Source organism: Adiantum capillus-veneris, chromosome 4, assembly GCF_014529385.1.
Source record: "Adiantum capillus-veneris isolate H3 chromosome 4, ASM1452938v2, whole genome shotgun sequence".
Taxonomy (NCBI): domain Eukaryota; kingdom Viridiplantae; phylum Streptophyta; class Polypodiopsida; order Polypodiales; family Pteridaceae; genus Adiantum; species Adiantum capillus-veneris.
Window position 1 is genome coordinate 112435864 of NC_140934.1, and position 11497 is coordinate 112447360.

Below are 11497 nucleotides of genomic sequence, written 5' to 3' on the forward strand. Positions count from 1 at the left end.
TACTCTTACACACTAACACACTCTATTAACTCTCACTAATCTACTTCCTACTTACTGTACACAGAAAACTAACTACCTTAATACACAGAGAATAAACACAGAACCTTTGAAATCTCTATTAACAAAGAAAACTAACTACCTTAATACACAGAGAATAAACACAGAACCTTTGAAAACTCCATTAATAAAAAAAACACACAGTATAACACCAAATCCCTCTTCTCAGCACACACACACTCCTTCCTTACCTTTCCTACAATAGAAATTGCACCATGGAGAAGCACAGAGTGCTACTCGAGCTTGGTGTATGGCATTTCCCGGCAACGGCGCCAAAAATGTGCGCGTATGTCGCACGTGTCAATGCAAGGAACTTGCCGATACACCGTGTGCGAGCTACAAATGGCTCCAAGCACACAACAAGCCTAAACTAGTAAGCTCAAAGAAGGCGATGGTGTGTCACTCACCGCTCTACGCTTGCTTAGAGGAGGATTCCTCACATCGAAGAAGAAGGAAACGCCGCTACGCCGCGCTCAACCGCCTCACCGCCGCAATGCTCGATCGCACACTCTCTCTCTCTCTCTCACATACACACACACACAAGGAGGTGAAGAAGAAGAGGATGGAGATGGAGATGGAGCAAGAGCACTCTTCTATTGCACAAATGAGAGAATGAGTGAATTTTAGGTTTAGTTGACTTTTATATGAGCTCGCCCCATTCACACTTGGGCGCCCATGCTTAGCCAACTAATCCCTTGAATGTTTCAGTTAGAGTGCGCCTCTCATTGGCGATCACTCTTACCCTTTCCTATTGGACCGACAAGCCCGGTACCCGACTCTACCAAATAAATAATACAATGTCCGCCGTAGGTTACAACGTCCGTCGTAGGTAATAGGGTGTCCGTGAGCCGTGAGGGTTAACAATAAGGGGCATTGTTGGCACAAGTGATCGTATTCCTATGAGGGATAGGCTCGAGAGAGACAAACAAGTCACGTTGCAAAGTAATGTGCTTTGTAGTACCACTATCAAAGTACCAAACATGTGACTTTGTAGCAACTAACATACATGCATCATGGACAAAAGGATCATAAGTACACTCTGCACTAAATGCCCACTCTGCATCTATATTAGCATCAGAATCTCCATTTCCAAAAGATTCTACAATAGCTGCACTGGTAGTAGATCCAGCCTCGTTCTTCCTGGCCTCTTTGGCCTTCAACTTAGGACATTGCTTAATCAAGTGATCATTAGAATTGCAATAATGGCAACACATCTTCTTCTTGCCTTTTTCATCAAAATCCCAAACGAGTTGCCGCCTGTGTTCACACTCATCACTATCACATATATGGAAACACAAAAGATGCCCTTTCATGATTTTTTAAAGTCATTTCAACATAATCCAAAGGCAAGTTTAATTGTGTACGTGGATTCTATTATTTGGAAGGTTACTCATTTTTCTCTTAACTACACACTCAAGAAAGGGTTTTCCAAAAACAAAGGCTTTTTTGGAGAACAAGAATATTCTTCAAAACCCTGAAAGGACACTTTTATGTCCTGTTCGGTTACCAATCTAGTGCTCAAATCGGCTTTGTTAATTTTACTTGAAAAAATTACACCACATGTGACTACCAATTTACACTAGACTTGTCACTCTATATTTCATTCACCTCAAACACTTCTAAAGATTTGAATTGCTTCCAATCGGTCCTGGGATGATGCCATTTTTGGCGGACATAACATTGAATAAAGTACTTTAACCAAAAGACAAACTCAAGCAAAAGAGCCAATATGATGTTAAGGTGTCAAAAATTGCTTTTACATTTCAAAGACACAAGAGTAGCATGACATCGCAGTTCGGTTCGATACACTTTATAATCAACAATTAGGAGTTCTTAACGTTTTTCATACTCAAATTACTTTAGGGCTTCGGTCCACGGAACACAATGATTTTGATTTAAAATTAATGATTAATGTTCATCACTAGCCTATTAGCCTAATATGAGTCTAATAATGACTAAAAATTTAAAAATATTACTTCAAGGCTTCGGTCCACGGAGCACAATGATTTTGATTTAAAGTTAATGTTCACCACTAGCCTATTAGCCTAATATGAGTCTAATAATGACTAGAGAATAAAAAATAAATTTCAGTGTGGAAAACACACTGAGGATACTCTGTAAGATGTATGTTCTATTATCTATATAATGCTGGCAGATAATTTTGTTTGTTTTTTCTCAATATATAGATTAATTATTGAACCTTGGTTAGGTTAAATTTCAAATTCTCAAGACTTAGAACAAGTCTCAAGAACAACATAATGTCACAAATTTGGTCCTTAGGTGTTGGACAAACTTGCCAGTGGCCACATTGCCAAGTGCAATTCCTTGTTATTCACGCCTCCAGAGTACAGGCATGCTAAAGAAGCAGTGACCTACGTGCGTCCAGCTGCAGTGACCTAAGCGTGAGCATGTACTTAAAATGAAGCTCTTGGCAAGGGGTATGTCTTGTGAGTGCATTCATAAGAACTTATGGTGGTCTACTTGCATGTGCTGTGCTCCATTGTTGGCTATCATTCAGCTGTGTACTCAAATGGAATGGGGTCTTTGGTGCCCAAACTGTACTGCCAATGTAGGCTAAGATGGCAATGGAACTATTGTTGCGTATTGTGTTCACAATTATGGGCTAGAGTGCGTCTTATCGAAATGGGTAATCGACACGGGAGGTGAAACATGCTTATTTGACTCCCGATGAAATGTGCACAGTGCTTATGGTGGGTATGTTTGATTATTCACACATGCAACATGCTTAGTCTGTTGTACTCAGATGCAGTGACTTATGTATGTATTTTCAAAGCATGCAGTGCAGGAAGCATGGCTTGGAGTGATGCTCTTAGCAAGGGAAAGGAAACCATGAAAGTGCTCTTGCTAAAGAAGAAAGTTTTCTACAGAACCTTCTTTTCATATGTCGTCTCCTAGAGTGCTCAGTTGCTAAAGCACAGTATAGTGCTGGGTAATGCTCTTTTGGCATGACATAGAAGCTCTATGTTGTTTATGCGTACAGATGGAGATTGTTACAAGGGAAGTTGAGGACAACATAATTATTTGCAACCTCTTCATGGACATGCACGCCAAGCTTGGCCATTGACAGACATGTGCTTGACATGCTACCAATCTCAGTAAATTGTGACCAACATGGCCATGGCCAAACAGCTCTATGTTGCTTTCATCAGAGGCTTCCGGATGCAGTGACCTATGTGTGTATTTTGAAAGCTTGCACAGACACTGGTACAGCCAAATGCTATCAACGATAGAAATGGGCACAAGCGGGGCTATGTGGTCGACCAGATGCAGGCCCAGGTGATAATGCAGCTGTGAAGTGCCACTGTGGTTGGGTGGGTGCGCGCGGTTTGGTGAGAAGTGCGAGTCAAAGGTGCTCACCAAGTGGATTGGGGTGCTGTGTGTGCCCTGGGCTATAGGAGGCAGCTGTGTTAGCGCGCTGGGTACGTACCCCATTCCCCCTCTCCATCGCTCTTGGCAAGGGGTATGTTCTCAAGTTACGAATTGTTATGAGTGCATTCATAAGAACTTATGGTGGTTGCATGTAATTTGCACTTGGTTGTTGTTTTTCATTCACCAGAAAGTAAACTCTAACAAGGATGAAGTACTTGGGCTAAAAGGGTGGAACAGCAAATGGAAGGTTTAGGGGTGGAATCCATTTATGTCTGCTTTGATGGGGATATCATGTTTATGATGAGGCAGCTTACATGAGCTCTAGCCACAGGCCTACCACCACAGGCAAATACAAGCATAACACAGTGTTGATAGAGCAGACACTGAAAGCAACATGGAGGTAATAAAAAACTCGCACAGTGAAAAGCAACACTAACAAAGCACTTAAAATCACTTAAATGGCACACAAAGTGAGGAAGACCAGAGTGATCAGAAGTAGGAACACATCTGGTCTATTTTTAGACTCATCTAAATTATGGTCTTTTCCAGCATAAAAACAATTCTAATTGCAATGTGTGAAGCATCCACACAAGTAGGAAGGACAAGTTCCAATCTGCTGGCTGAAGGATTAGTGCTACAACTGACATTTTCTTCAGCAATCGAAAGGATTTTTGCTACTCTATCGGAATGAGGATCTTTTGTAATGGTTGTTGCTGTTCCATTTGATGAGCAATTACTGCTGACAGCTGAGGAGTACGTAAACTCCAGTAAGGATGAAGATCTTGGGTAGAATTATAGGATCAGCTCGATAATTATGGAGAAGAAGTGGCACCCAGGTTTTTGATCTAGAGAAGTGTGAATTAGCAAATGAAAGGTTTAGGGGCCTGTGCTTCGATGGAGATATCATGTTATTGACGAGGCAGCTTACATGAACTCTAACAACAGGCCTGTTGCCAACAACAATGGAAGAATCCCTAAGGAGTCCTTGAAAAATTGGTATCCTTGCTTCCCAAAATCTTTTGCCAGCGAAGACTCAACATAGCATGGGATCTATTGTCGCTTATCGTGTTGCACATTGTTATGGTTCTCTCTAGCATCGATAATGAACGATACACAAGAGAGTCCTACAACCCATGCACAATGTTTACAATGGTTGTCTTTGATAATTCATACATGCAATGGGCTGAGAAGGGGCAACAAAGATGTTTACATAAAGAAGGTTTATCTGCACCAGAAGCCTTCAGTGTGCATACAAGCTCCTATCCCCTTCTTGTGTTGCACCCATATGGTGCTTAGAGAATGGGAGCAGCTTGCTCTCTGTTGTTTGAGAGAATTGGTTCTTCATGTATAAAATTATACAATCTTACTTAATGTTGTTACAAAAGAACCTTAGCAGAGACACATACATTGGAAGCAAAGGGAATATAATATCTTTTGTAATTTAAAAGCTCACATCAAAAGAGCTCTTCCAACACTCAAGGAAGCACTTCGTGACCCTTCATCATTGGAGGAGAAAACAAACATACGTAGGAAGGAGAAGTTCCTTTTCAGTTATGAAATTGGGTGAGACCAATCCAAGGAGAGAGATAGTGCAAGACGAGCATTGTAGACAACATGCACATCACTTAGAAGCAGGTGCATACATGACAGAAGTGCTAAATGTAGTGTAAATAATCTCAAGAATACAAATGCACTATTTCCTAGAAACCAACATGGAATTCACAAATATTTGTAAATTGAATTTAACTGTTTTTTGATAAGCGAAAGAAACCAACATTGTCTTCACAAATATTGAATTTGACCTGTTTTTTGAAAAGTAATCAAGGCCTGATTCTCATGTATTCAATGTTATGTGCCGCCTCCTGCATGCCAGAAGCTGCATAAATGTTGCTCATTAGCATATGCTGCAGCATACATTTATCTAATTCTATCATGCACGCTCGAAGGCCAATCTTCCAAGCTTCACATTTCCCCATTTTCGACAAGCACCTAGAAGAGCCGACCAAACTGGAGGATGATCAGATGATGGCATCATCTCGATTACTCTCATTGCTTTGTCAAAATGCCTTGCCCGCCCAAAAAGGTCAACAATGCAGGTGTAGTGCTCTTTGTCTGGAATAATACTATCAAAAAGCATTTGGGCCTCATCTACTAGACCTGAGTGACTACATGCATTTAGCACATTAAGAAAAGTAACTGCAGTTGGGGAGGTGCCCTCGTGTTGCATCCAACCAAAACAGTTCAGCGCTTCCTCGGCCAGCCCTTGCTGAGCATATCCTCCTATGAGAGCACTCCAAGACACTTCGTCTGGCGAGAAACCCTCATTTCGCATCTGGTTAAAACAGCCCAGAGCTTCCTTGCCACAACCATGTTGGGCATATCCTGCAATCAAAGCATTCCAAGAGATGACATTCCGGACAGGAAGTCCATCAAGAACTTCTCGTGCTTTTGTTAGGGCACCACATTTGGCATACATATTGACCAAAGCACCGCCAAGCACAACATCTTTCTCCAACAGCCCTTGACTAGCAGTCTCATCGTGAATTCTCTCACCCATGTCAACGTCTTGTGCAAGGCCACATGCCTTCAAGGTGCAAGCATAGGTGATTGCATTTGGAGAAAGGCCTTCTCTTCGCATCTGGTCAAAACAGCCAAGAGCTTCTTTGCCACGGCCATGCTGGGCATATCCTGCAATCAATGCGCTCCAAGAGACGACATCCCGGAGAGGATGCCCATCAAGAGCTTTTCGTGCTTTTGTGAGGGCACCACATTTGGCATACATATCAACCAAAGCACCACCAAGCAAGACACCTTCCTCCAACAGCCCCTGACTAGCAATCTCATCGTGAATTCTCTCACCCATGTGAAGGTCTTGCGCAAGGCCACAGGCCTTTAAGGTGCAAGCATAGGTGATTGCATCTGGAGAAAGGCCTTCCCTTCGCATCCGGTTAAAACAACCCACAGCTTCCTTGCCACACCCATGTTGGACATATCCTGAAATCAACGCGCTCCAAGAAACAACATTTCGGACAGAAAGCTCATCAAGAACTTTTCGTGCTTTTGCGACGGCACCACATTTGGCATACATATCCACCATAGCACCGCCAAGCAGCACGTGTTTCTCCAACAGCCCTTGACTAGCAATCTCATCGTGAATTATCTCACCCGTGTGAAGGTCTTGTGTAAGGCTGCAAGCCTTCAAGGTGCAAGCGTAGGTGTTTACATTTGGAGAATGGCCCTCCCTTCGCATCTGGTAAAAACTGCTCAGAACTTCCTTGCCACAGCCATGTTGAGCATATCCTGCGATCAATGTGCTCCAAGAGAAGACATCCCGAAGAGGATACCCATCAAGAACTTTTCGTGCTTTCGTAAGGGCACCACATTTGGCATACATATCGACCAAAGCATTACCAAGCACAACATGTTTCTCCAGCAATCCCCGACTAGCGATCTCATCGTGAATTCTTTCACCCATGTGAAGGTCTTGCATAAGGCCACACGCCTTCAAGGTGCACGCATAGGTGATTGCATTCGGAGAGAGACCTTCCCTTCGCATCTGGTGAAAACAGCCCATAGCATCCTTGCCCCAACCATGTTGGGTATATCCTGCAATCATCGTGTTCCAAGAGACCACATCCCGGAGAGGATGCCCATCAAGAACTTTTCGTGCTTTCGTAAGGGCACCACATTTGGCATACATATCGACCAGTGCATTGCCAAGCACCACATGTTTCTCCAACAGCCCCTGACTAGCAATCTCATCGTGAATTCTCTCACCCTTGTGAAGGTCTTGCGTAAGGCCACAAGACTTCAAGGTGCAAGCATAGGTTATTGCATTCGGAGAGAGGCCTTCCCTTCGCATCCGGTAAAAACAGCACAAAGCTTCCTTGCCATGGCCATGTTGGGCATATCCTGCAATCAACGCGCTCCAAGAGACTACACTTTGAACAGGTAGCTCATCAAGAACTTTTTGAGCTTTCGTAAGGGCACCACATTTGGCATACATATCGACCAAAGCACCGCCAAGCAGGACACTTTTCTCCAATAGCTCCCGACAAATAATCTCATTGTGAATTCTCTCACCCATGTCAACGTCTTGAGTAAGGCCACAGGCCTTCAAGGCAAAAGCATAGGTGATTGCATTTGGAGAAAGGCCCTCGCTTTGCATCTGGTGAAAACAACTTAGAGCTTCCTTGCCACAGCCATGTCGGGCATATCCTGCAATCAACGCGTTCCAAGTGATGACATTCCGGACAGGAAGCCCATCAAGAACTCTTTGTGCTTTCGTAAGGGCACCACATTTGGCATACATATCAACCAAAGCACCGCCTAGTACGGCACCTTTCTCCAATAGTCCCTGACTAGCAATCTCATAGTGAATTTTCTCACCCATGTCAACAGCTTGCGTAAGGCCACAAGCCTTCAAGGTGCAAGCATAGGTGATTGCATTCGGAGAGGGGCCTTCCCTTCGCATCTGGTGAAAGCAGCCCAGAGCTTCCTTGCCACGGCCATTTTGGGCATATCCTGTAATCAACGCGTTCCACGAGACAACATTCCGGAGAGGATGCCCATCAAGAACTTTTCGTGCTTTTGAGAGGGCACCGCATTTGGCATACATATCAACCAAAGCATTGCCAAGCAGCACGTGCTTCTCCAACAACCTTTGACTAACAATCTCATCATGAATTCTCTCACCCATATGAAGGTCTTGCGTAAGGCCACAAGCCTTCAAGGTGCAAGCATAGGCGATTGCATTTAGAGAGAGGCCTTCCTTTCGCATCCTGTGAAAACAGCACAAAGCTTCCTTGCCAAAGCCATGTTGGGCATATCCTGCAATCAACGCGTTCCAAGTAATGACATTCCGAACAGGAAGCCCATCGAAAACTTCTTTTGCTTGTGTGAGGGCACCACATTTAGCATACACACTCACCAACGTGCTCCCTAAATATTCGTCTCTCTGAAGTAAACCACTGTTGCGGAGCTCAGTGTGTATCCTATTGACTTGGTACAAATCCTTCTTCTGAGCACACGCTTTTAGTCCAGTCAGGAAAGAAAAACAAGTTGCTTTTGACTCCTCATCAGGCTTTTCCTGTCTATGCTTCACCTGTGTAGAGAATGTTGCTTCTTCCTTGGCAGTATGCCGTCCGGCAGAGGCCTGCAACATAGCCCTCCACTTGTTCCTCATTAGCAGATATCAGACGAACAACGAACCATTGCCAGCTGGAGACGAAGGCCGTCATCATCCCCCACTCTCTTCCAGCTCATGATCAGGCAGAACTTCAGAAGGAGCATCCATTATCATACCATGGAATCACGGATTTAGTTGCGGACCCATCAGAGAGCTCTCAAGTGATCGATGGTTAGGAGCGCCCATGGGAGGATCCTGGACATTCAATCGCTGCACTAGGAGGAGCTAGACTGATTAGTTTCTGCATTCGCATTACATTCATTGGTTGTCAGTCCAAGGTGCCATGTAGAGTCACTTATATAGTTCATGCTAGTCAATAAGGAGCGACTGATTTGAATTAAGTCAGTAGGTTACACATTGAGCTTCACAAAAGTAGGTTACTTCAAAGAGGCATATTTAGAGATCACGTTGGAGTGTGTGTGTACAACATGTGGTGCCCTTTGCACGAAAGCACAAGAAGTTCTTAAAGGCCATCCTCTCTAGGTTGTTGCCTCTTGGAGCGCAATAACTGTAGGATATGCCCAACATGGCTAAGTAAAGAAGCTTTGGCCTCTTTTCACCATATGTGGGGGAAGGCCTTTTTTCCAAATGCTATCGCCAATGCTTGTACCTGAGGCATTACACAAGACATTAACAAGCGTGAGAAAAAACACAATAAGATTGCTAGTCAGGAATGTTGGAGAAATATATCGTACTTGGCATTGTTTGGATCGATATGTATGCCAAATGTGGTTCCCTTGTGAAAGCACAAAAAAGTTCTTGATGAGCTTTCTGTTGGAAATGTCGTCGCTTGGAGGGGAGTGTGTTGACTGCAAGATATGCCCAATGTGGCTGTGACAAGGAAGCTTTGGGCTATTTTGATAAGATGTGAAGTGAGGTTTTTCCTCTAAACAAAGGCTCTTGGAAATGAGCTTTCTATCAGAAATGTCGTCACTTGGAGGGGAGTGTGTTGATTGTAGGATATGCCCAACGTGGCTATGTTGTACTTAACAATGCTTGAATCAATATGTATGCCAAATGTGGTGCCCTTATGAAGACACCAAAAAGTACTTGACGAGCTTTCTGTGGGAAATGACGTCGCTTGCAGGGGAGTGTGTTGATGTTGAAAGTTCTTGATGTTGGAGAAAGATGTCATGCTTAGTAGTGCTTGGATCGATATGTATGCCAAATGTGGTGCCCTACAAAAGCACCAAAAAAGTTCTTGATGAGCTTTCTGTCAAAAATGCCGTCGCTTGTAGAGGAGTGTGTTGAGTGCAAAATATTCCTAATGTGGCTGTGACAAGGAATCTTTGGGTTGTTTTAATAAGATGTGAAGTGAGGTTTTTTTCTCAAAACAAAGGCTCTTGGAGTGCTTTATAGGAGGATACAACACGATGACACCTCCCCAGCACCTCGTGTTGTATCCTCGTGTTGTATCCCTCGTGCTTTATAGGAGTCCTCACTATGAACTTCTATTGGATACAACACGAGGACACCTCCCCAACTGCAATCACTTTTCTTAGTGTTCGTAATTTATGTAGTCACTTAGTTCAAATGCTTTGTGATAGTATGAGGGAAAATGGAATTATACTAGACAAAGAGCACTTCACTTCCTTGGTGGAGATCATCTGTCATAAAAACTAATATCTAATACTCCCAAATGATTTTCTCATGTTAAACTGATCATTTAATATGCGGAAGTACCAGGGGAGTAAAAGATAGAATATTGGTAAGGCTGCCAGACCGGTCTCTGTCGGGATTCAAAGGAGGGAAAATAGGGATCCAAAGGGGGGTAGTCTAAAAAAGAGCAACGTGCTTCAATGGGGCTTAAAAGACCTAAGGTTCAACCCCATTAAGACTTCCATAGGCTAAAGTTCCTAAATTTAATTGTATTGTCCAAAGGCCAATGTAGGGGAAATATGATGGTCATGGGAAGACTCAAAAGTCTTCCCACATCCCTAGGAAGAAGGGGGCGAGCCCTTATTGTAGGGGATGAGAGAGAAACACACACACACACACACACTCCAAGGCTCCCGCTTTAACAAAGGGAATACTGGACACATGTCAGGTTCCTAGGCTAGTTGCTCCCAATCTCCCCTCAAATCCTATTGGATGGCCATAGAGGTGGACCAATGAGAATTAGGCTAGAGGATCAATTTAAAAATGCTTGATAAAAGAACCAATAGAATTTAAGCTCCCTAGAAGACTATTGGATAATCTACCAAGGGGTCCAATGAGCATTCAGAAGCCCAATGGCTTGCCTGATTCTTATTGGCCAGAAGACTAAGAGGTCCAATGAGATTTTAGTTGAATTATTTAATTACCTAAAGCTATCACAAAAGGAGAAAGGGGGACACTTGTCAAAAGGCTATCAACTATGCTTCTAATTTGTGATTGGCTAAGCTTTACAGGAGCCAATGGGAGGCCATCATGAGCATTTAGGAAGAGGGGTCGACCAAGATGAGAGAGAGGGCTGAATTTTAGTCTAACATAATGCTACACACACACACACACAACTCATGTGTGCAAGAAGAACTCCATCTCCTTCTCTAAGCATTGAGAAGTAGAGGCCTACACCAACAACTCTTGGCTATGGAATGCAAATCCAACCAAGAGTCAAGCTTCAATGGCATGCTCATCTCCTCTACCATGCTAATTACCAATCTAAGCTATGCTATTAGAGTGATTATGTAAGGGGAATACTTCTTTCTCATATAATACATCTTCTTCCTCTCAATCTATCATGATTCCTTGCTAGCTCTCACCATTTTTGAAGTCGTGTGAGGTCTTGGAACTGAGGCTAGGGACACTAGGTGTGTTTTTCAAGCATAATTTGGTGCATGAAGCTTCCATCTTCATTGTACCAACGAGTTTTGTCAAGGA

General features: G+C 43.4%; 1 protein-coding gene across 1 annotated transcript; it reads right to left on the reverse strand.

Annotated features, from left to right (window-relative positions):
- Window positions 1-4922: 4922 nt before the first annotated feature.
- Window positions 4923-8934, reverse strand: LOC147459813 (pentatricopeptide repeat-containing protein At2g39620-like). The gene has a single exon (XM_086511020.1). It carries the CDS (start codon window positions 8630-8632, stop codon window positions 5378-5380), a length of 3255 nt encoding a protein of 1084 aa, XP_086367146.1. The 5' UTR covers window positions 8633-8934; the 3' UTR covers window positions 4923-5377.
- Window positions 8935-11497: the final 2563 nt, after the last annotated feature.

Coding starts and splice junctions, on each gene's coding strand:
- LOC147459813 (XM_086511020.1), bottom strand. CDS start 8,632: ATGAGGAACAAGTGGAGGGCTATGTTGCAGGCCTCTGCCGGACGGCAT.